This window comes from Drosophila tropicalis, unplaced genomic scaffold (genome assembly GCF_018151085.1).
Source record: "Drosophila tropicalis isolate 14030-0801.00 unplaced genomic scaffold, ASM1815108v1 contig_845, whole genome shotgun sequence".
In the NCBI taxonomy this organism is placed as follows: domain Eukaryota; kingdom Metazoa; phylum Arthropoda; class Insecta; order Diptera; family Drosophilidae; genus Drosophila; species Drosophila tropicalis.
The window spans coordinates 8537570-8563521 of NW_027173338.1; the positions used below are offsets into that span (position 1 = coordinate 8537570).

The following is a 25952-nucleotide window of genomic DNA, read 5'->3' on the forward strand; positions in this document are numbered from 1 at the left end:
CAAAAATTTAACCAAAGCTTTCTGAGAGGGAGAGTGAGAGTGCTTTGGAGAGAAACAAATTCTGGAGTAGCCAGAATGTTTCTGAAATTCTTTTAAAATCTTTACATCTTAAATATTAATAATTTTTAACTGATTTAACGAGAACGAGCAATATTTTTAAAATATGATATTAAATACATATATTTTTTTGAAATACTTTTTCTAGAAGTCTCAAGTTTTACAGTCTGGCAACTCCAAAGTGCTCTCTCTCTGGGAGCGAGGAAAAGCTCAGCGCCGCATATAAAAGGCAGTTGTAAGGGGCGTTAATTTTAATTTTGTATTGCAAATGCACAAAGTGAGACGCGGAAGGCGAAACTAAGAAAAAAAGTACAAAAAATCAACAAATAAAACAAACACACCTTTAACTGCAACTTAGATCTCAAAAGGAAAAAAAAGAAGTTAACGCTCCAAGATGTCCGAAACCCATTATGATGAATATGAGCATTACAACTTTGACCATGACAAGCACATTTTCTCCAGTCACAGTGGCAAACAACGTTCGAAAAAGGAGGCTACCGAGCATACCAATCACTTCGATCCTTCTGGCCACTCTAGGAAAATTCTTACCAAACTTATGAACACCAACCACAACAATAACAAGAAGGCCTGCAAAAACTGATGTCAGGTCAATCAAGTCTTAATTGAAGAAAGTATCCAGAAAAAGGAGAGAAAAGTAAAGTGTGAAAGGAAATCTAAGCGAATTTAAAGGTTACAAAAAAGAAAAAAAAAAAATCCGACGAAGAGTGACTACTCAGCAAGAGAGGAAGAAAGGCAAAAATTAAAAATCAAAGCAGGGGCCGCGTGCAGCCAAGCAGAAAAGAAACTGAAGAGAAAGGTGTGCAGCAGGCTGCACTGCGAGCGAGACGAGAAAGAGAAAATCATAAAATACATACGTATTGGAAAAAAAAACTGTGAATGTTATAACATTTTTTTCTTATTTATAACTTCACAAAACAAAAAAATTAAGACAAAATATTATAACGCATAACTAATTACTAGTTGCTTAAACATTTTCCTCTAAACTTAATTCAGACTTATAATTTTAGTTTAATTAAGCTTTATGAAGTTTGCTCTAGGTATTACATATAAAATAAAGAGAAAAACAAAACTGAAAACAAAATTAAATTATTTCTATTGCTTCTTCGCTTCTTTAATAGCGAATTAGCAGCTAAGCGAGTCCTCCCACACACAAAAAAAAAAAAAAAATAGATATACGTATGTATACAGGTACATACATATACATATACATATGTATGTGTGTGCTTTTGCATGGGCTGACGGGAAAATGTTCAAAGGGGTCACGCCAAGCCTGTGAGGATTATATTGGATGGGACTTTTAATCATGTGACTGCGTTCTGCTTCTCAGTCTCCTGAATGAATTGTTTTTCGATTTTCTGATTTCAGACTACGTCTCTGTACATGTGTTTGTTAGTTCGTGCCTACAGGTGTATGTGTGTGTTAAACGGCCCCCACAAAGTATGCATTTTTATACGTGTCTGTGTGTGCGAGTGCTTAAGTGAGAGAGTTTGACTGCATATTTATAGCCTTTTAGTTGAACTCATTTGCACCCAGTTGAATGTCTCACATGTCTCATATATCCTCAATGCGAACTGCAACAGCTTTTTCTTTGTTATACCCTTGCAGTAGGGGTACATTTGGCATCACACAAATCAATCCTAGGCCTTAGCAAAAACGTTTTCAATCAAAAAGTAGAATCTTTGTTAATAGAAATTTATATTTTATTCACAACTACATAACAATAAGACATGGCTAATTTGTTAAATTTTTTAATGATTACCTCTATTTTTTTACAGATTCCTTTGTATTTCGGACATTTAACAACGTGAAAAGTCCATAACAACACCGTTAGAGTATAAAAATAACGGCACAGCTGTCATTTGTGTTTTTGTAATCTATATTTACTCTCATTTGAACATATTATATATTTGTATATACATATGTTTATACACATATCGGTATACATACTCATCATCTTATCACATACATATATTTATGTACGTACACAGAAATGTTATTAGAAATTATTTTTTGTTACTTGTAATATGTAACGGAAATATTCCCGTGACCTTCCATAATATTAAAGTTCAAACTAAACACGAGTTTGAGTGTTTTTGTTTGATATCTTCCGGATGAGAATATCGCACAAATTAACATATGTATGTATGTACATATGTACATATGTAAGCTTATATGTAGAATCATATGTACATACATATGTATACATACACACATCATATATATTTTTCAAGGAAGATTTACAAGATCATTTGAACAATGTTCTGTAATAATGTAAATAGTTAAAAAATATATACAAAATCCTTGTTATTCAGTAAAAATTTCCATTTCCTCTAATTTAATCAAAGCATACAAATTTTTCAGAATTTCTTTATTCAGATTCTATTCTTGATTGGTATGACAAAACGCATTTTAGTCGGTTAAAAGTTAAAGTTATTTGTAAAGTTATAACATTGAGATTTTATAACAATCAAGATTTTCAATAATTGAAATATCATAAAATTTGACATACCTATTAAAATTTGGTTTTATCATTCCAACAAATATCAAGCCAAGATATAGATCAATTTATTTCCTTATCTATATTCTATGTGGTATAATTTTGAATGAAAACTTCTGGAAACTTCCAGAAATTTGTTCCACCCTAAAATAACATTCATTCATTTCCACTCTCTTTTTCTCTCATTTACTCTCTCGGAATATTTTGCCGGCTTTTAAATTGCGTATTTGTTTATATTTGGTAAACAATATAAACAGAAACAGTCAAAAGCTGATCAGGTGTTTTTTCTATCTTACTTGTTTATATCATGCATAGCATATTAATCATCTCAAATATACATTTTAGCTATTAAAATTTCACCATTTATTGATTCATTTCAAACAATCTTTATTGTTTTTCAAGCAGTTTCGAAGGTCTCTCAAACAAATCACCTGATAAAAGAGCTTTTTTGTGTTTGTTGTTTTTTTTTTGTGCTCTAGAGGAGAACAAGAAATTGAAAAACTAAACAAATGTGTAAAAAAACTTGTTTGTAGCCGGCAAGAGTTTTTGTTTTGTTAATAAATAAATGACGCATTAGAAATAGTACAATTCCCATATCTTATGGAAAGATGTAGAATCGATTGCCATACGAAAATACAATGACATTGAATCATTGCACAGGAATCCATTGACCTTTTATTACCAACTGAATGAGTTTTGTTTTTAGTTGAGTAAATGTTTCTGCAATTAGAGAAATATGTAAAATAGACATACCAAAAACATTCAATTTATTTTCAATTGTTATTTTGTTTTAAAATTATGATCATCTTCTCATTCCTTCCAAGTCCTTCGGCTGGTTTTCGTCTTACGGTTCAACAAGAAAAGGAAGTAATTTAAATTCCTCCAACGAAATTGAATTAAAATTAGAAAAATTTACATTTTTTATACTAAACATTTTATACTTATTCATCTCTTGTTTCACCCAGGATAAAATATATACTGCTTACATTTGTCTCATTATCGACAGCAAAGCAGTTCATAAAATTTGTAGTTAATATAAAAAAGGAATAATGTTTCCAAATATTGTTAATAATTTAAGATTTAAACTTTTTGTAAAGTACGTTTTTATAAAAGTTGGGGAAGTCCCCCAAAATAATTGAACTCATGTAAATTAGTCAAAGGATAATTTTTTTTTCTTTGATATTGATTGCCTAAAAGCATGACTATTTGTTTATTATTATTAATAAGTCTCTATGAAGAAAGATATATGAGACATCAACTTTAAGAGCTAAAGTCAACAAACTCAAATATATAAACGTAATATTAAATTGCAAACAAAACAAAAGTAATGCAAATTTTTCGATTAAGTGTATGGGTAAGTATCAATTTTAAAAATTGCCGATTAAATTAAACAAAAACCATTCATGAAATACAGAAAAAAGATCTTATTGCACAGAGACTGGTTTCTCCAAGTGCATTTTTTGGCCACCCACGGGCCAGACAAAGGTAACCATTTCTATTTTCAAGTACTATGTCAATGCGACATATAACAGATGATATCTTCATGGGTGAATTGAGATTGCTTTCTTTTGGATCTAATGAAAGAGGCACGTTCGGTCATCGGTATCTAGATCTTCAAAGATCGTGCATCTTGTGCGCGTGCCACACGCCAAAAGGGGGGTATTCCATGAAATGGGCGGAGGTAATTACGACTTCCTAAAAAATGGCGCTTTCAAGGCAAGTTGTACACACTTTCACCGCGAAAAAAGAAGAGCACAAACAGAATTTTCAGATAAACAAGAAATGTCTGTTCCACTAGAATATGCATAAATGAATCAGTAGATCCGTCGATGGATGGATGGATGGGACTTGTTAATTGCTTTGAACCGTTAATATGGAAGATGAAACTGGAGCACTGTTCCCATAATCATGCTGTACGCGGCCAACGTATTAGCACCTTTCCAACTACATGGATGTTCTAGATATCACTGTTCGGCGTGTATTAGCACCTCAAGGTTTTCTGGAGCAATCAATCGAGTTGCTATGGTTAGTTGACCATAGAACTTCAAGCCAACTGGCTGTGCCTAACTGCTGGTTCTCCTGCCCAAAAAGGAAATACCAAATAAAATACAGGATAATGTCAGCCTATCAAAAAATGTCAACGAAACCACGACCTTGGTCGGGTCTATGGATATTGGTATTAAGCGTAATGCTCTTTGCCTTGACTCTAACTGCCGTGGCAATGCTTGAAGCTGGTCGTGCACAGAGCCAATCTGGTGCTGAATCGGAAGTGTTTATAGTGAATCGTTTGTGGAAACATTTCAAAGGCGGTGCTAATAATACAACTACGGAACAAAAAGAAGAAGTGGCCACGGTTGAGCGCATTGCCAGAGAAACTGGCAATGCCAGTAGTGTACGGGGAGCAACTCCTCAGGGCAACTATTATGAGGAACAGCGTGCAATAGTGGTGAATTCGGAGAGTTCTGCTCCAGTTTTAGCCCAACGACAAGACGCTTTTGGTCCACCACAAGCCGGCTCCGAGTCCTATGAACAGGATCCCTACTATGATGTGCCAGAGGATTATGGTGCCGAGCGTTATGAAGCGGACAGTTCATCCAGCTCGTCCTCAGAGGAGAGACCTGAGGGACGAGCTGCTCAAACCCGTCCCTACGACTCTTACTATGCAGCATGGCAATATGGTAAAAAATCTCAATTACCATCAGATGGGAATAATAGAAAGCTGGAAACTCCACCCAATCGGTAAGAAATTTGACTCTCTTCCTCCTACGTCCTAAACTTAATGTTATGTCTTATGCCGCAGCTCACCATATCCAGCCTATGATGATGTCTATGATTATCCCATGGGCTTTCAACCCCGTCCACGTCCAGAGGCTGGCATGTCCAAGCAGGCCACACCATCCCAACCACACACAGAAATGGGCGTGTCACAGGTTCAAACTGAATCCACTCTTTTAACAGTTCTCAAGAGTCTTAAACAAATCTGGGATCTATATCAGGCTCTTATGAGTGCCTGGAATGCAGTCAGTGAGCGTCATCAACAAAGTGCGGAGGTCTTGAAAAAGAGCAAGCCCAGAAACAGGCGGAAAAGCAACGTCTTCGCCAGCAGCAGCAGCAGAAAACTAGAATAAATTCAAAGAAACCACCAGCCATGGCTAATAAGAACAAAAATAAAACAACAACATCCACTACATCTACGACCACCAACAAAACGCCATCCACAGAATCCGCGGAAGAGTCAGAGGAGGAATCTTCATCTTCGGCTCCCGCTAAAGTAGAACCACGTCATGGTGCCAAAGGAGATGTTGATAAAGTGAGTTCTGTCCGTGGTTTACGTCAGCGACGCGAGGCTGTGGCTGAACTAGACAATGATGTTGGCGAAGGACGTTACATTAAGGGTGATCCTCTCAAGGGTTACTATGATTTCGTCATTACCGAAGGTTCTTACAAATTCTGGGCTGTCTTTCAGGTTAGTTGCTCGACACTGTCCAATTAAATGTATATTTCATTAATTTCCTTTCTTAATTTTCAGGTTGGCACAGCAATTTTGATTATCTACTCAACATTTGCAGCCATTTACTACTCCAAGGTGAATCCATTAACCAGTGACTATGATTACACGGATTATTTGGGTGGTGGACGATCACTATCTGGTGGAGATGATGATTTTGTCGATGATGGTGATGGCACTACAGCAACGCCAGCCCCATCAGCAACCTCCCGTCTCATGGAATGGCTGCCAAGGACAGGGCATTCTTTGCAATTCATTCTGGATGCTATTGATAAAATACCCTTGGATCATGATCAACATAAAGAAGTCGGTTGGAATACGGACACAACGGATACAGATAAAATTAAAATGAGATAGGCATCTTAGGGTCGAGATTATTTTACATATGTTAATGAAAATAAAGCTTAGTTGAAATAAAATTATATGTAATTTATTTATTGAATGTGTCATCTATGTGAACCCATTTGTTGATCATACTATGATCATCTTATAAGTCTGATCTAAGTACATTCTAGATTTAGGCACTTGTGAAATTTAGTATCGACTTGAAAAATTACAGGTCATTGTTACAATATTTTAAAAATTTAATCCAAATATTTTTACGCAACTGTTTTAACTTTGAATGTTGAAGAAAATTTTTGTATTAGTTATCATTATTATTGATTATTTATATTTTAATTGCATACACTACAATTCATATGTTTGCGATATGTAAGTCCATAGTAATAGGAATAAGAAAAGTAATTATTGATTAATCAATTGATTGTAAGGCTAAACAAATATTTAATTCGATTTTCTGACTAGTACATTTATTAAAATGTTTTATAATTATAGTTATTGGGCGCCAAATACAAAAAATATACCTATGTATAAAAATTAAAGAAAGTAGACTTGGTTATTCGTTTATTGGATTGTTCTTGGTTTCTTGTAAAGTCTCGTAAGTTGAATTTTTATTAAATAAGCTGTTGCCGCTTCACTTTTTTTGTGTGTTGTTTGACTTTAACGTAATTTATTTCAAGTATTAATTTTATACTTTTGGTATTTTTTTTGCAGTGTGACCGTTGTTCTTGCCAATCATCTGTTTTAGACGATAAAAACAACACGTAGCCCAAAATAAAAAAAAAATTTACAAGCATTTTTTGATTGGTTTTGCTTTGAAATATGAAATACAGCAATTAGACAAAAAAAAAAAAAAACGACCGATTAGACAATATGAAGATAGTCCACCTGCTAATTTGCCTTGTAGCAGCCATCATTGATTTGGTCGTTGTGGCACACGAAGCCAAAGATTTTGATGATTCCATTTTCTACAAAATTGAATTTGCAGTGCCCGAATTGTTGGGATCGGGTGAACAGGTAAGTGAGTTGAGTATAAACTATTGGAATAAATATAACATTGGATTTTCAACTGCAGGATCTGAGCAATCAGCTGAGAACGTTCTATACTCAGGATAAGGAGAAATATGAATGCTTGATACCGACTCTAGAGAAACCCAAAGAGGAGGAAAAATCCGATAAGCCAGAGTTGTGTAAGGATGTCACAATGTCATGGTGATCTTATTTTTGACTTCAATTATTTATGTTTTCTCTTTGTTAGCTCCCATTACCTTGTTGCAGCCAATATTTTCGGCTCCAACATGCTCGTATCGCATTGAAGCCTATTGGTCCTATGAAATCTGCCATGGTCATCATGTGCGCCAGTATCACGAGGAGCGGGAGGGCAAAAATGTTAAATTCCAGGAATATTATCTGGGCAAATGGAATGAGGAGAAAACGGAACTACTAACAAAAGCCTGGGATGCTGAGCGTCAGAGCGGAGCCAAGCCCAAATATAAGACCTTAAGGATTGATAATACACGTTATCCATATTTCGAAATGGAATTCACCGATGGCACAATGTGCGACATAATTGATGCTCCGCGTACGACAATGGTGCGTTATGTGTGCTATCCACAAGGCAAGGATGATATTTATTCGTTTAAGGAGACATCATCCTGCAATTATGAGGCTATTATTTTGACGTCGTCATTGTGTGTGATACCGGGTTTTCATGCAGAGGAAACAAAAGAGTTGTCCATCAAGTGTTTCAATTCCGACTCGGAGCCACACAAACCATTGGGCATGTTGCGCTGGGAACTAAGCGAGTGGGCCGAGAGTGAAAACGATTTGCTCTTCTCCAAAGAGAAGGATTCAGCAAAGGCACCGGCCAAACTGTGGCCCAAGGCAGATGGTGATATGGTTACGTTCAAGTACAGTGGAGATGTGGATAAAATAATTATGGAGCTAATGGCCAATGGTGATATCGAAGTAGACAATGACTATCAACAGCATCTTTTATCCAGAGCTATGACCGAAGCAAGATCTGGAACTGGACCTACGACAATAAATGATTTGACACCCATTAGGGAGTTTATATCTGGAAAGAATTGTCTCACAGGTGTAAGTAAAACTAAACAGAAATATCATATTTATAAATATATATATATATATATGTATATTTATGCATCCCTTTAGGGAAACGGCTGGTGGAAATATGAATTTTGCTATGGTCGTCACGTACGTCAGTTCCACAAGGATAAGAACAGCGAGGTAGAGCTATTTCTTGGCTACTTCTCTGAGGAATCGCATCGCCAGTGGGTTAATTTAAATCCCGACAAGGGTAGTCGGCGTCCAGCAATTCCCTCCTCCATTTGGCATCATTATGAGAAGGGCACACATTGTGATCAAACAGATGCGCCGCGTGAGGTGGATGTCAAGCTTACCTGTACTCAGGTTACCACAAGCGGCACTACTGTATCCATGTATTTGTTGGAGCCCAAGACGTGTCAATATATTTTGGTTGTGGAATCCCCAACTATTTGCGATCTCATGCAATATGCCGATGTCTATGGCCTAGTTACACCTGATAGTTTACAAAAAGTTCTAGCCGGTGATAAGAAGATATCACCTTCGTCTCCATCGTCCTCGGTGGTTGCACCAGAATCACCTGCCACGGCCGAAAATGTCCCAGAGCAAATCCGCGCTTAGACTCAAGTGTGTGTTAAAAACTAACTATAGTCAATGATTAATTAAAATTAAATATCTATACACATATGTATGTGTAAATATATATATTTAATGTAAATTAATTGAAACACTTTAAAATTAAACTAAAGACTTCTTAAATATTATAAATTTGTTCAAAAAAAAAAAAAAAAAACATTTTTTTATAGTGCTACTTGTAAATTTTTTAGTCGCAGGTAAAGGGCCAACTGCAATGTTTTTAACGTTTAGAAATTTAGATTTAAAAAAAAGGTTATTCCAATTTTTTGATTGTGATCGCTTGTAGTTCCGGGATATAACCATCATGTCCCTTCCTTTATTTTGAGTTTTTTGGGCAATGAAAAAACTCAACATGAAGCGAAAATAACTCTTCTAAATGGTTTAATATTAACATGCGTTAAAGAATTTGATCTGATATTCGTATATCTCTAATAACGTTAGTTATTTTCGATTCTATTGAGCATCAAATGCTTTCGACCTCAATCTCAATTCTTAATTAAATTTTAAGACCCTTTTGCAACATTATTTAATATAAGATTAGTAGTTAGTTAGGTAGCTGTTATTGCCATCAGAATATCGATAATCGTTGGTGTATAATTTTTCGTTAGCGACTTCACGCCTAAAATAAAGGTTACAAGTTAGAGGAAAATTATGTGACAAAAATAGTATTTGAATACTCACACTCAAGATATAAAATGAATTTAAGTTTCGATATTGACCATCTCTATTTCCTCGTCCTCATCTATCATCTTGTGGGGCAAGGCATAGATAAGCTTATTCCAGAAATTGGCATCATTTCTTATCAGATATGTATTAAGTTTCAAGTAGCTTTTAAGTTCGCCATCCAGTTCATCAAAGTTCTCGACGCCCGGATAGATGATGACAATGAGTCGCTTGTACTGATCCTTGGAGGTGGCATGAAGGGCCAAACGAAATTCCAGGCGACCCCATACTGACTTTAGAAAATTCTTAGTCATTAGGATAACGATGCACTTGGAATTTTCCACAGAGTGACAAATGCAATCGGGAATCGGTTCGCCAGCCAGCCAATCTCTTTCGTAGAAGCAGAGCCGAAGTCGGTTACGTCCATGTTCCAATCTTTCCACGTACTCACTTACAAGATGCGAGTCCTTGTGGCAGTAGGCCAAAAAGCAGTCGTACTTCGTCTCTGTGCCCTTCTCCAGACGAGTGGTTAGTTTCAGGAACAATCTCTTCTCGTATAGCCACATTACAATGGACTTCCAATAGCATTGAAGGAAACTTAATAGACAGCTCAGGATTATGAACGATGTGAAGTAGATGACATATCCCGGAATTTTTTCAGGGCATAGATCTATCTCCTCCAAGGAAACAAACAATCTGTAATCGTGGCATTCTGTCTTACATAGGTCCTTGATATTCTCTGCCAGATTCTTGGTGAATCGAAAGAAACGTATTTCTTTGCAATGACAAGTCCAATTGTTGCCCGATATGAAGATGGTCAAATCGGTCATATTCGATTTTTGTGTTAGAAACTCTCTTACACTTTCATTCAGTATCTTAAGAGAATTGTTTCTTATATCGAGGAGTTGAATGCTTTCAGGAAGAAACTCTACTGTTGTGAGGTTATTGTACCTAAGATGAAGTTCTTTCATCTGATTAAAGCCTTTGATTTTGGTGGAGTTGTCCAAGGTCTGTAGGTTGTTATTTTCAAAGAGAAGAGTTGCATTCTCAGTTATGGGTAGTACGGCGGGTATCTCGGGCAATCCCAGGTTACTGCAGTTGATAATGAATCTCTGACTCTCTTCTTCTTTACAGCAGGTGCACAGGTCAGGACAATATTCTTGTCCACTGCATCGCCTCAAAGCAGCTTTGTATTCTGTCAAATTTACTTTTTTGAGGTAGGCAAGAAATTTGGTGAACTTACAACTGCATTGCCAAGGGTTCTCTATCAATTGAACTTTGCTTACTTTTGATATGAACTGTGTCACATCATCATCAAGTCCTGTAAAGTTATTTTGCCGAATGTCCAGGGCTCGGAGATTGGATGGAAGTTGGTCCAAATGAATATGGGTAAGACTGTTGTTCTTTATGTGCAGTTCTCTCAGAGTTGAGTTCCGTAGGGAGGAGGTTGAAAGAGTTTCGATGAGGTTATTATCCAGTAGAAGTGAAGGTTCTCCTAGTATTTTATTTGGCAAAGCGGGAAATGTTTTCAAGGCTTTACTTGTGCAGTTGATTATGAATTGCTCTTCAGATCCTTTGACGCAGCAGGTACAGGACTTTGGGCAAGGTCCTTTTATATGGTGGAAATGAACAGGATTATCAAATTCGGTTATTTTAATTTCATTAGTATGTTCCTTTATTTTAGGTTTTATCATTTTTTCCAATAATTTAAGATAATTAAGAAGATTTGTGTTGTTGCAATTGCATTTCCAATATATTCCTGATTGTACCAGAGACATGTTATCCTTTCGCTCCAATAAAAATGCGGCTACACTTGGATCCAAGGACGTTATTTGATTGTTCCGTATGTCGAGCCATTCTAGGTCCTTAGGCAATTGATTAATCTGTATGTTAGTTAAATTATTATTAGCTAGATGAAGTCTCCTTAGATTATTATAGTCTTGCGACGAAGTGTTAGGTAGTTCTGTTAGACCATTGCTTTCAAAAATTAGATATGTCTTTCCCACACTTGGAATAGGTAATTTTGGAAAAATTTGTAGTCCTCGTCCAGTGCAGTTTACTATAAATTGATATTGAAATTTTTTGTAAAAATAACTCGTCAATCCACAAGTGCATGAGCTGGGACATCGAACGCCATTTATACCGATATTAAAGTAATACAATGTATCATTTGGTGAACGAACAAATACTGGTAAATTCGTCTTGCTTATCTCTTGCGTATAATGGATTTTATCCTCATTATTAACCAAGATAACCTGAAGATTTTTGTAACCTTCAAAATATTTTAGGTCAATCCTGTTAGCAATATACAAATCAAGTTTTTCTAAGTTATTCTGAAGTGTAGTTGATCTGAAATCAATTAAATAATTAATTTGTGTTCTAATTTTAAAAATATTTATAAAGCAGAATACCAACCTCAGAAATTCAGTGTTGTCCAAAGTGCAATCAAAAAATGACAATTCTTTCAGTTTTGTTAAATTTTGAAAAATCATTGGATTTAGGTTTTTTAAACGTGTTCTCCAAAATAAAATGCCTTTTAATTGGGAATTATTTTTAAAAGCGTCATTAGGAAGAAAGAATGTGTCATTACAGTCAAATAAAAAATACCATAAATTGCTCATCCTCTTTGATAAATAGGTATTAAAAATTGTTGAAATGTTGGGTTGTTTATATTTATTGTGATAATGGCAACTAATATCTCCTTGCTCTGGTCCGTTTAAGACATAAACATCAAATTCGACTATTAAGGGTAGTTCATTTTTATATAGTAAACGTGCTTCCTTGGCATAATATAAATTAAGAGCTTTCAAATACTGATTAATTTGAAGAGGTGTATCTTCTGTAATAGTTTTCGTAAATATGATATCGAAATACTTTGATTTTCCTTTACTGCGAAATGCAATCAGTTTTTTAAGCAGAGTTGGGTGTACCCGATTAGTCTTCCAAGTTATTGATAATTTTCTACCAAATATTGTATCCGATATATCGATTTCGTATATATCAGTAATAACAATATTTCCATTTTTCGTACATGTTTTATCGGTTTCTTTGGCACTGCCCACTCCACATTTATTAGCACAATAATCTTCACAGTAATCATCTCTGATTGAATCTATTTCTTCTAAGTCATCAAGATTAATTTCACATAAACCAATTGCCAAAAATAGCAAAAATGTATTGTATATTCTCAGCAACATTTCGAGGTTCACTCAGACGAAAGTTCAAAACTCTACTGAAACAGACCCGAAAATTTCAACACAGACGAAGTCTTACTTGCAGAATTTGGATTCTTGGTTCTTAAGAACCTTATCAGCAAAACCGTTCAGAAGGGAGTTGATGACGAAGTTAGATTTGAGTGTGAAATTCCCACTTTATATGTATAAATATGTAAGTATGGTTGGATGTTTTTGGGTGGGAATTGTATGACATTATAAATATATATTTACTGAATTAATTGATTCTTCTATTAACGATAGAGCTAAGGCTTAATAGTTAACAAACTTTTAATAAGTAGATCAGGCTAGATCCGGTTGCGCCAATATTTTCATACCCTTAATTTAATCTACCCTTTTTAAGAACTTCTTTTTCCACTGTTCATTTTGTTGAAACAACTGAGTGAGCTTAGTCAATTTGTTCACTTGATCACTTGTTCAGGTTGCTCAGTTTTTTAAGTTGTTCACTTGTTCGGATGCCGAGCATAAATTTGTAAAATGACATAAGTAAAAATTTATAAATTTTAGGTAGCAAGCAAAAAACAAAGCAAGTGATCAAAAAATATGAGCAACAAGTCCATGGAAGTTATTGTTTAATAAATTGGTCAAATTGTACTTCGAACTATTGCTCCATCCACCATATTCTCCAGGTTTAGACCCGTGAGAGATTTAATCCTAAAATTTTCACATGCCGTACAAAAGTTCCTACTGACAATGAAAGGGAAGAAATTTCTACTCGTTTATTTTATTTAGACAGACTACAAAATAAAATCAAACGAGGTTTCTTCCTTTCCTTGTTTCCTTTCTCTAAAACAATTTACAAGCAAATGTATTTGGGTCTTATCAACATTTTCATTGCCTTATACGATTAATAGCGACCGCGCCATAATTCCCATGTCGCCCCATTGGTTGGTATATGCCCCAATGTACTAAGTTCCCAATAGATTGTTAAAAAACTTTCGAGTATATAAGAAACATATACATACATATTTTTGTAATTGAACAGTAGACACATCTTGCATTTTCATTTTCAATGTAAAGCTCATCGTAACGTGCGAATCGAGTATTTCCATCGAAATCCTCTAGATGAATATACAATTCATGCGTCTGAGATTTGGTAACGGCATGCAATTTATCAAGACCTATAAAGAAATCACCGGAGAGTTCTCCAAACCCATGTTTGTACTCCGTCCACTTTCTGTAGAAATTTAAATTGACGTCGGACCGACTGGGCACTACAACATAACCAGCTCCGGCAATCTGAGTATTGCACAAGACCGGGAATGGATCAAGACCTGCAAGAGTAATTTGATATATGTACATGCCCTCTTTACCATACCCTAGTGGACAGGAGATTAAACTCGAATTGGCATTTATCGTCAAACATTAAAAAAATGTGTTAAAAACTGTGTATATATTATATCAACTTTAGATTACCTATTGACTGTGAAACTACTATCCTCTGGTCCATCGAGTGTTTAATTAGTAGTCTGTAATATTTCTTCCCCAAAGAACCTGCTAATGGCCATGCGAAATGTTTTTTATATACCTCTTTAGTAGATAAAATCTTTATAGAATATACTTTTACTTAGTTGATAGGAGGAGCTTAAAGCTTTATGGAACATATTTTCACTAATTGTTAGTTGATAAGATGGATGCATAGATAGCTATGTCAACTACATTCCAAATAACTACATAGATAAGGAATTTTAATTAAATAGGTAAAAAAATGTTGTCTTTATGAAGTCTTTATTTTTATTTTTTAAAGTAGATTTTATTAATGGTAATTATTGTTATCATTATAGAATATTTGTAGTTTTAAACTATCAAACTACCTTTATTAATCTGCACATCTACTGAGGACTGCTGATGAACATTTGATTTCATTATTTTTAACTCATTTTTAGACTCGAGTCAGTGAAAATTTGACTTTTGTGCATACTTTTAGGCATTTATTTTAATTGTTTTAAAAAAATGTATGTTATTCGTGTGTAACCACATAAAAAATGGCTGTAGGAAACTGCAGAATATTATAAATATTTGATAAACTTACAAAATATATTCCTCGGGACATACTAAAAACTTAAGAAAGCAAAAATGATGTGCCTTACGCCTTTATTATAAACATACTTTTTGCTTTAAAAATTACTAAAATAAATACGTTTTTTTTATGTGAAATTCACATTGTGAATCATACATCTGTTGAATTGCCTTTCCCAAAAAAAAAGTCTTGATCCATAAATATAGAATAAAAAATCAAATTTAAATTGCTTTCAAGTATCCCACTTTTGTGATCGATCAATAGGCAAATCTAAACCAAAGCCCCGAAGCATCAATTACAGACAATTAGTTGGCAAAATATTGAAATCCAATTATAAAGTGATTCTTAAGTCTTAGGCCACCATGACCGTTTTGGGTTGACACTTGAGAATGTCACGGATCAATTTCCCATCGATCAGCATATTCGGGGAGTGGGAATACATCAAGTATCCAATTCTCTTTGCAAACAATTGGCTTAGTTCTTGCTTTTTTTTTTTTTTTTTGATTTTGTTTTGTTAACACCTAAAGCGCCGATCGTGAACCTGATTAATGCGAATTTTTAATTGAATCCTGGCTCCCCATCCTCCAGTTCAATGTACGCCTAACATCGTAAATTGCGCATATTATTCCAGCTCATCGATGCGGGGAAGAACGCGGAGAACGCGGAGGCTACAAAGAAGGAGCAACAGAGAGCCGCTGGCCAATGAAAACGAATTCAAAAGAGGTTTTTGGTCTACATCATGGCCAGGAGGAGAATAAAGAACCAAATGAAATGTGCGCCAAGGAATTTAAATGGAAACTTAATCTATGCATACACTGAGCAAAGTTCTTATAAAGGAAAGAGCGATCATAAGAAGCAATCGATTGGTTTGCAATCATTTCTTTTGCTGTTGTCGTTCAATGCACTTTTTTTCTCAGTGCAAGATAATGGCAAATCGAGATAAAAATTCAAAGATGCAACCCCAGCTGAATGCAACTTTATTTTTTTATTAGAATGCAAACTTCCAGGCGGTCACTCTCAGTTGGCTTTAAACTCCGGTTCCTGTCTCTCTTGTCTGCTGTGCGTGACTGGCCAAGATGAGGGCGAAGGCGTCACTCGAACTAGTTTAAATGTGCCGGTGATCAGCGGTAGTTGTCATCATTGCATTAGAAAAAGTCTGGATCCATAAGTCTGCTATGCTCAAGGGGGGCCCCAAAAAACAAGTCATGGTCATCGACAGGGGGAAAAAACGAATGCCGCCTTAATAATTGGCATGTTGGCTGCTAACGCTTATTTCTTTGCTCAGCTAGCGTCGCTGCTGACGTCGCAGTCGCTTGCTCTGGCCATTGAAACGTAGCTGTTAACCAAACTTCAAATCTCGCTCTTGGCTCAGAAGTGTGCGGACCTCAGAAGCCAACAGATCGGTCGGTCCTGTGTGCCTTTAAGAATAACTTTGTCGTCGTCGTCGTTGTCGTTGTCGTTGTCGTTGTCATCGTCATTTGTGATCAGGTGAATGCCATCGGTAACGGGCAACGTGCTTTGAATTCAAATATCCAACGAGAGGCGTATCCATATAGTTGCCAATTTTGTATATGGCATGGCCTGGAACGAAGTTGAAACGAAAACAAATTGAAATATAAAAGAATTTTACTTGCAGTGTACAAAAAAAAAAAAAAAAGGAAAAAGAAAACAACAAAATATGTTTACATTTTTGCGAATTTTATTGCTTTGTGTGCATTTGTTGCATTTTAAAGCGACATGCGGCGAGGAGGTGCCAACTCCAATGGGTGAATTAAAGTCAACAGCCGAAACAGGAGTAGCTATTAATGCCACCGAGCTGCTCGAGAATGAGGGTAAACATATTTCATGATACATTTTACTGTTAAAAAAAAAAATTCCATTCATAAGAAAAAAAAAACAAATGACTTAGGAAACGAACTTGATTCAATTATCTAGAGCCTGTTCTCGTTTCGTTTCTAATAGTAAAAAAGGCAATAATGAATATTAATCTGTTGAAAAAGAAAGGAAAATCATAAATCTGTTTTATCTTCGACTATTTATTTGTAAGAGTCAAGTTTTGGTTCTGGACATAACATTTTGTTTTTTAAATGTTCTTAGTTCAAATTTAATTTAAAAAAAAAAAAAACATAAAAATGTTGATGTACTTTTGAGTTACTCATCCAAATACTTCCTAAAGTTAACAAATTCTTAGTGTGATTTGCATTTTTTATATTTCAAATAATCAGAAAATGTTTCCATATCAAAATCTATTCCATGGCTCAATAAAAAAGTTTTTCCACGGTCCAATTAAGTTAGCTGAATATTTTAGTAGGCCTAGAGAAAATTTGGAAACATTAAAGTTATCAACATTATATCTTGCGATTTACTGCGATGAAGTAGTTTAAATAGTGTAAATTTATATAAACAATTTAGTTTAATTAATAAAGTAAAAAGGAAAGTGCCGACATTTGTTTAATTTTTTTATTTCAAGTTCTTAGATCATTTGATATATGTATGAATGAAATTTTTTTACTTTGATGTTGATATAAAATTAACATTAATGTTAATCTAAAACAATACTTTTAATTTTTTTTAAGTATTTAAGAGAACGAAGAATATTTCTAAACTCGAATCAAAGTTGAAACGAAAAATTACTTTTGTAAATTTTATTCCAATTGTTTTCAATTGTCAATACTCACCCCCTACGTCATCCAGAAAGCGCAAAAAAAGAATAATAATAAAATAAATAGTAGAAAAATAGAAGAAAAAATGATAAGGTTCAATGACTTTGCGTAGACTTTTCGTAGTATTCAAATACTTACGATGATTATATGCGTCTCACGCATCGGACATTACTTGTACTGACCTTCAAATTTCGATAAAACAAAAGTAATGGAACAAAACGCAAAAATTTTCTAGCATGTGACAGAAAAGTGACTGTTCGATTTGTGGCCCTTTTTCATTGACTTTCTGGCTAGTCATTTCGAGTAGGCCGTATATGGCCATTGGCCAAGATAAGCTCCAAACTCTGTCATCGCCTGTCTGCTCTCCTGTCAATGGCCGCACATCTGACTTATTTCTTCCGCTCGTTTATTTATGCCCCCAACAATTAGACAGACCGAAAACATGGGGCGTGACAAGCGAATGAGTGTGTGTATCTACATAAATCTATTTATGAGGCAAAGAGATTGAATTACAAGCGACAACTCAATAAGGCTGACACCTTTTGGCCGGGCCATATAAAATCGAAGCTGGGCACAAAAACAATTTAATTTGATGGCCAATTTGTTTAATGCCTCTTTAACAGACACAACAGATGTGATAAATATCATTTATATGACTTTTGCCATTATTTTACTATATTTTTACTCTCCTTATGACTGCCATAAACTGGCTCACCACACACACTCTCGTCGCCTCCTTCTATATCCTTAAGCTGCTGCTTAACTTCTGGTTTATTTATGCATTTTTTGCTTTTGTCTGTAACGGTGTTGCAGACCTTGAACTTGTAAGTTGTCCCTGGTTCGCTTGACTTGCTCTCAGTCATCTTGATATCAGGTGCTTGACTTGTGTTACTTGTGCCTGCAACTGGTTAAATTCTTCAATCGACCAGTCTCGTATGCATAAGAGATGATTAAGACTCGATAACAGATATCGTGCATAGAATTATGAAACTTCAAATTATAATTCGTGAAATCAAAGAATTATGAAACTTGAGGGGATTATGAAATATGTTTATAGTTTTAAATATATAACTTTTGAGTTTAAAATAAAAGTTGAAACGAGTCAAATATTTTGTTCTTCTTTGGATTTCATTTCTCAGGATTTTTCGTAAATATCAACATTTTTGTATCTTCAGTTTCCTTAATAAGTAGTGATAAGTGTTTTAGGAACGGTTTAAAATGTTCCTTAATAAAAAATTTAACACAACATATACTTAAAGAAAAGGTTTGGTCTAAAATTATTAAAGGCAATACAATTCGAATGAGCCTTAAGACAATCTACGAATACATTTTAAAATTGTAATCGAAGGATACCATATTAATCACTTTTCCTATCGTTTCTAGATTCATCATATTGATTGATAACATCTGTAAATATCAAAGTGAAATCTTGTCTAGTTTAGTGACTAAAGTATTTCAATACGAAATAAGATATAAGGCCAGTATAAGGGAGTGGGTCAGAGTGAGGAGAGAGGAGTGGCTGTCTTTCTCCAATTGAGGAAACTTCAAGCAGAAACAATCATGAAATATTTTTTCCTACATTTTCCTACATTTAGTCTTAGTAATTTGTCTGATTTTTCTGATGGAACCTATTACAGTTTTAAATCTAAGAATCATTGTGTCTATAAAATATAAGTAGTTCTAGTATGATCGAATTTTTAACAAAGGTAGAAAGATAGAATTCATTGATGACTTTTCTTCTAGACTTAAAAGCTAATAACTTTTAAAGATTGAAAAATATTAATGATTATTCTATTCTGAAATGTCTTGTTTAGTCTTGACCTAAACTGACCCTCTATAGCTCTGGGCGTAATTAGATCTGATTTGGCAAAAAATAGAGCATGAAAGTATTTGCCACTGTATCCAATTCCAATCAGGATCTTGTCTTTTCGATTGTTGTCAATCAAAGTATAATCTTGTTGTCTCCATTCGATGACAGCTTGTCATAACAATTTAAAAAGTATCAAAGAAATGTCCCCCTTATAAAAAATGTTTAACATTATTTGGGGCGAATGAGTAACAATAAGAAATAATAACAACAATAATAATAAAAATAATAATCATTTTTGTGTTTTGTTTCCCTCAGATGGGGGTGAGGGAAGTGTTTTGCGTATCAAATTGATTCGAGTATAAAGTGAGTCACATGAACAATTCACGATTTCATTTGAAGACTTTCCATTGGGTGTTGCTCCAAGCGATCAGTTTTGGTGTAATATGCAAATCAAGTAACATTACTAACTTATAAATTTCTGTCACGTTGTGAACGTATTCTTCATTACGCACTGACAGTTCAACTTCAGTTAAATGAAGACCACGTGCAGGAGGTTTTGCTTTAGTCGTTCGAAACAACTTTATGCACTTTTAAGTGTCAATTATTTTTACACCTAATCGAGACTATAAAAATCTGAATGATAAAAGAATTGATGGGTTGCCGTTTTTGCTTTTGTTGTTCTGACCATTCCGCAAAAATAAATCATAATGTGGGACAAAGCCAAACAAAATGTGAAATAAATTAGGCAAATAGCAGACGCATGTTAAATGACAACAACACAATCTGGGAAAACAAAGGCCTAGACCAATTTTAAGAAGCTGCCAATGAACATGACAAATACGACAAGTGACAGTAGAAAGTTGAAGTTGAGCGGGAAGCGGTTACCAAGAAACTATGAAACTGGGTAGAAATAATAAATCGCCAAAAGCAATTGTCATTCAGCCTGAAAAGCGCTTAAGTTTATTGTCAATATTCTGTGTTTTATTTCATTTGTGGTTTTGTTTTTGTGGTTTGTGTTTTGTTTTTGTAAATATGTCAAAATATTGAGTAATCGCACGCCGCCAGAAAGGAACAACAACCATTCAAAGAAAGAAGCGGGGACTCCAAACTTGAAACGTGAACGAATGTTAAGTAAATATTGGTCGATTGTTTTTTTTCTTCTTTCTTTTTTTTTTTTTTTTTTGTCATTTAGGTGCTCTGTCAACACCGCAACAGATTGGCCAAATGGGGGGAAAAAAATTGTATGCGTATTTATTCAATAGTTTTTTTTTTTAGTTTTTTTTTTTTTTTTTTTAACTTAGCAATTGCGTATGTAGCTCAAATCTTTGAGAGGGGCTAATGAACTTTACCTTCAAGTGGAGGTATGTACCAAAGGCGGGCACTTCAAATGACCATCTTTGGCCTTTTTTGACATTGGATAAGGAAACACAAACTTGGAAAATTTAAATAGATTGAAAGAGGAAATATGTTTGTGTTCCCCTTCCAAGCAAGGCAAAAAGAAAACCATCTATTGCTTATTTAAAATCTAAACATTGCAAAATAATAAAAAAAAACAAATAATTAGCATTTTAGCTGATATTTGTACAATAATGTAAGGAATATCATATTGCTGATGGTTCATATTCATATTCTTTTAGCTGTAGCATCGATAGCATTTGGTGTAGGGAAACAAGGTACAAGATGTTTGATGGGGTGATATTTCCTCTAATTGAATGTAAGGATTAAAGTTGAATTTATTCTCTCACAGTGTTTTTGAATAATTGAAAAAGTTAATTCATAATTGAACTTGTTTGCTTTCCTTTTTAATTTAAGGTTCTCCCAGTATAAATCGAAAGCAAAGGCAACTTCTATTCGATCCGAATTTGTTTCTAATCCAAGGTGGCTCTGGAGCCTGGGAGGGTTCCAAGTGTCTGACAACTCGTGGCCAAGTGGGAGTTTGTGTACGCATTGCCAATTGCCGGCAATATTATAGAGTGGCGCGTCAATTGACTTTCCTGGCAGTGCGTCAATGGCCATCGAATGGTGGTGGATTTGGTTTCGGTTTGGGTGCTGATCTATGCAATTTTTTCGATCAGTTTGGACGAATCAATAATGGCATTTGCTGTACGGATATTGAAGCGAATTCTTTTGGGGTATTTCCACTACCGCCAACGACAACGACAGAGAGACCTTTAACAGCGGCCAGTGATGAGGTGGAGAAGGTGGATGAGGTGGAAGATGAGCCAGCACGTGAGCCGGAGCAGGAGCCTGAGCAGGAGCCAGAGCAGTCACCAGCTGCTGTCGAAGATCCTATTGATAATATGAATAGTGTAGAGGATATGCCAGATTTTCAGGATGTGAATACAATTGAAGCTAATCCGCCAGAGCCAACGGCAACAGTCAGCCAACCAACTACTCCCACCACCGTTTATCCATATCAATGGCCATTCGGAAGTTTTGCTGGCGGTGTGGCTCAATGGCCACCACCGATACCCACTCATCCGCCCAGCTCAGGTGTTTGGCCACCACCAATACCCACACATCCACCCAATCATCATTATCCCACGCATCCGGGGTCAAGTGGAATACCCACAACAAGACGAACCACAACCAGGCCTGTGGTTAGCAGACCAACCGCTAGCAGTACCACTCGTCGACCCATAATATCGGCAAGCACAACAACAACAACACGTCGTCCTACAAGCGGATCCTCTGCGGAAGGATTGCCCCTACAATGCGGTAACAAAAATCCCGTATCACCCGATCAAGAGCGCATTGTGGGTGGAACCAATGCCAGTCCCTATGAGTTCCCTTGGATAGCTGTGCTCTTTAAGTCAGGCAAACAATTCTGCGGTGGAAGTTTAATCACAAATAATCATATACTCACGGCTGCCCACTGTGTGGCTCGGTAGGTAGAACCCAACAACCAAATAATTTAACTCAACCCTCAAACACATTGTTTAAATTGCTTGCAGCATGACATCGTGGGATGTGGCCGCTTTGACGGCACACTTGGGTGACTACAATATACGCACGGACTTTGAAGTGCAACATGTGGCAAGAAGAATCAAACGACTAGTGCGGCACAAGGGTTTCGAGTTTAGCACTTTGGTAAGTTGATTATAATTCCTAAAAGTTAAAGATTTAATAGATAAAATATCAGACATAGGTTAGGATTTTTAGACCTTGAAACTAAAACCACCTCTATGTAAAATCCTTCCAAAGAGAGACATTACCTGTTCTGCTTAAATTTATTGTGCATTTTTTTCTCCTTAGCACAACGATATAGCAATTTTAACGCTGAGCGAACCGGTGCCATTTTCACATGAAATTCAACCCATTTGCTTGCCCACCTCAGCCGCTCAACAATCACGTTCGTATAGTGGACAAGTAGCCACAGTTGCCGGTTGGGGTAGTCTACGTGAAAATGGTCCCCAGCCATCGATTCTGCAAAAAGTAGATATTCCCATATGGGCCAATGCTGAGTGTGCTCGCAAGTATGGACGAGCAGCACCTGGAGGCATTATTGAGTCCATGATTTGTGCTGGCCAGGCTGCGAAGGATTCGTGCAGTGTAAGTGTGATCGATCGATTTATTAGTTTATGTTTCTTAAGTGAAAAATGTTTGCTCCTGGCTATTTGCAGGGAGATTCCGGTGGCCCAATGATTGTCAGGGATGACGGCGGGCGCTACACTCAAGTGGGCATTGTTTCCTGGGGCATTGGCTGCGGCAAGGGTCAATATCCCGGCGTTTATACCCGAGTCACATCTCTGCTGCCATGGATCTATAAAAATATCAAATAATTTATTAAATGCGTGTATATTGAAAGTATTTTTGGTGTGTTAACTTAAGATGTGATTTTTAAAATGAAAAACTTACAGCAAATTACATTTCCATTGCGTGCTTTTTGGGGCCTATGCCTAACTTCAGGCAACAGATTTTACCAAAATTCATTTAGCTGAGACACAATCTAGCAATTCTTAGTAAATTCCACAACCAGTAAATACTTTTAAATGAAATTAATTTTAACTTTTGCTGAGTGTATTGAAATGAAATATTAACAATAGATCGTAGAATGCCAGATAGACAATTTATTTATTTCAAGGTGGCCTTGTTTTTAAATTCTCCAAAAAGTTTCTTAAGTCTAAAACTCAGATATGTCTGCATTTCGAGAATTTCAACTGGATGATCTTTTTAAATTGAACCAAATATTTTTTGATCCGCTCGTTGAAATCTATACATTATCATTTTTTATGGAACGCCTTTTGCGATATCCGCATCTATCAGAAACCGCTCTGACAGTCAATAACCGTGCATCAGGTTGTATTTTTTGGATCACATGAAACAAATAAATCATCATGTCGCAGTCATGCTCATATTTCGTCATTGGCCATTGATCAGACCAATCGCCGCTTGGGTGTGGCCACTAAGTTGATTCAGAATTTCCATCAGGCAGCGGAACTTAATCAAGATTGGTATGTGGACCTTTTTGTGCGGGATACAAACAAATCGGCTATTAAGCTCTATGAATCCTTTGGTTATGTCAAATATCGTTGGTTACCCAAATTCTACAAAAACATATATCACGCCTACGAAATGCGTCTGCCCTTAAAAGCCGATGTGGCATTGCAGTCCTTAAAGGGCAGATTTATTCACAAAGTTGCCAACTTGGGCTACATCTTGCTTCATTTTCTAACGATATATCTAAGAGGACCCAACTACTTTCTATTCTATCCTCTTATATAAAGGATAAATCTATTTCTATCTTTCTGTGTTTTTCCATAATGAATTTTAATTAAAGTTCATTGGCCGCACTGCAAAGCTAAAATCTATGTCAAACGCACAAGAAAAAAAAACCAAAAAAAAAAAAAAAACAAACATATGTTTGAAATCTTTTGTCTGCTTTTTTCTTTTTTTTGGCAAACTTCTAAGCGATTCATGTTGTCTATATAGCGCGTGTTTCAGACATCTGTGTATATATATGTATGTATCGATATACATTATATTTGTTCGCAAAAACAAGAGCCTTGACCATAGTTTCCATAGATAAAAAAAAAAACAATATTTTTGCTAATGATAAAGCATCTGCAGATGGCACTACACTTGAAAGAATTTCAGGCACTTGTTGATTTGTATGCCGCAAACGACTGAAGGTAGCCATCTAGGGCTCAAGATCAAATGATCCAACTTAGCTAAGGGATGTAAGATAGGCCGTCATCTCGACTTTTGAATCAGACATCTTAAGTCCTATAGATGCCTAAGAATCTTTAAAAGAAACCTTAAAAGATTCTCCCAAATAAAGTTCCTAATAGAATCCTCAATTAAACCCTTAATAGATGCCCGAAAAAAAACTTATAATTTTAAATAGATACCCTTTAAACTGATCACTTAGGACTTTCATTTGTGAGGTTGGCTTAAATTAATTTTACGGAAGTTAATCTCAAGGCTTTTTTAAACAATGGATAAATGTTTAAAAATTTTTCTCTTTCTGTTTCAAACATTTAGTTTTCCAAGAATTTGTTTTTCGTTGGTGCTTTTTGTTTTTGTTGTCTAATTTGTGCGTCAACGGAAACTTGTTAGTTGTTTAACTTTTTGCAATAGACTTTTGTCTGTGCTTTAATTAGCCACTATGAAAATTGAATTTTATCTGTACTAAATCTGCTGTTCAGTTTCGGTTATTTTTGGTTCCGTTTGACTATGAATGACAGCCAATATTAAGGATGGTTTTTGCAGGTCACGAGACAAAGGTTTTAGCATATCAAAGGCATTTTCAGGTACCGCATCGGGATAGTAATCCAGTAGAGTTCTTCGATGTATATAGCCCAACCTACGATACAGTTCATAGGCGGCTATATTACTGCAACGCAGAAGTAGATTCACATAGCAGGCCCCTTGTTGATCGACGAATTTGGAAAAATGATTCATAAGACATGTGCCCACACCCAGACGACGATAATCCTGGGCCACAGTCAATGCACAGATATGGCCATGTGTTTTTGGACAATTTGTGACAGTTTTTCCAAAAATATAGCCTTTAATTTGGCCATTGGGTGACTCGGCCACTTGGCTTTGACCTGACCATTGAATGAGATGCTTCACAAAGAAAGGCAAGCTATAGACCTCGGTAAAGTAATCAAAGACCAGTGGATTCAATTTGAACAGATCATCTAAACGCATCTCCCGAAAAGAAGTCATAATGTTAGAATTTTGTGTATCAACTAGGATTTTGTAGTAAGTTTTTTAAATTTCAGTTTGACTCAAAATGCAAACAAAAATTGAAAACATAAAAAAGCACAAATAGACAAGGGGAGATGACAAGACATCTCTTCAAGTCTGACGATTCATAAGGGGATTAGCCAAAGGCCACACCTACTTTATATTCAATCCATTTGGCGGACACTTGAAAAGCTTCCAGCTAATTCCACGCGCCTTTTTGAAACAAAAATAATACAACAAAAA

At 35.6% G+C, this 25952-nt stretch overlaps 6 protein-coding genes across 6 annotated transcripts; 4 read left to right on the plus strand and 2 right to left on the minus strand.

Annotated features, from left to right (window-relative positions):
- Positions 1-312: 312 nt before the first annotated feature.
- LOC137580338 (nuclear protein 1) lies at positions 313-1012 on the plus strand. Its single transcript, XM_068294334.1, has one exon. The coding sequence runs from the start codon at positions 452-454 to the stop codon at positions 656-658; it is 207 nt and encodes a 68-aa protein (XP_068150435.1). The 5' UTR covers positions 313-451; the 3' UTR covers positions 659-1012.
- Positions 1013-4655: 3643 nt separating this feature from the next.
- LOC137581313 (uncharacterized) lies at positions 4656-6516 on the plus strand. Its single transcript, XM_068295523.1, is given in 4 exon segments — positions 4656-5314; positions 5376-5623; positions 5626-6041; positions 6105-6516. Coding segments are annotated over 4 exon segments (1623 nt in total). The 5' UTR covers positions 4656-4691; the 3' UTR covers positions 6441-6516.
- Positions 6517-7197: 681 nt separating this feature from the next.
- LOC137580452 (endoplasmic reticulum lectin 1) lies at positions 7198-9248 on the plus strand. Its single transcript, XM_068294504.1, has 4 exons — positions 7198-7439; positions 7498-7612; positions 7681-8522; positions 8598-9248. Exons 1-4 carry the CDS (start codon positions 7296-7298, stop codon positions 9108-9110), a joined length of 1614 nt encoding a protein of 537 aa, XP_068150605.1. The 5' UTR covers positions 7198-7295; the 3' UTR covers positions 9111-9248.
- Positions 9249-9826: 578 nt separating this feature from the next.
- LOC137580792 (protein toll-like) lies at positions 9827-11482 on the minus strand. The gene has a single exon (XM_068294911.1). It carries the CDS (start codon positions 11480-11482, stop codon positions 9827-9829), a length of 1656 nt encoding a protein of 551 aa, XP_068151012.1.
- Positions 11483-16688: 5206 nt separating this feature from the next.
- Positions 16689-23375, plus strand: l(2)k05911 (lethal (2) k05911). The gene is made up of 5 exons (XM_068294400.1): positions 16689-16873; positions 21327-22401; positions 22469-22604; positions 22770-23066; positions 23138-23375. The coding sequence occupies exons 1-5, from the start codon at positions 16720-16722 to the stop codon at positions 23294-23296; spliced, it is 1821 nt and encodes a 606-aa protein (XP_068150501.1). The 5' UTR covers positions 16689-16719; the 3' UTR covers positions 23297-23375.
- A 1698-nt stretch (positions 23376-25073) lies between these two features.
- LOC137581325 (N-alpha-acetyltransferase 20) lies at positions 25074-25742 on the minus strand. The gene has a single exon (XM_068295544.1). It carries the CDS (start codon positions 25686-25688, stop codon positions 25146-25148), a length of 543 nt encoding a protein of 180 aa, XP_068151645.1. The 5' UTR covers positions 25689-25742; the 3' UTR covers positions 25074-25145.
- Between the last annotated feature and the right edge of the window lie 210 nt (positions 25743-25952).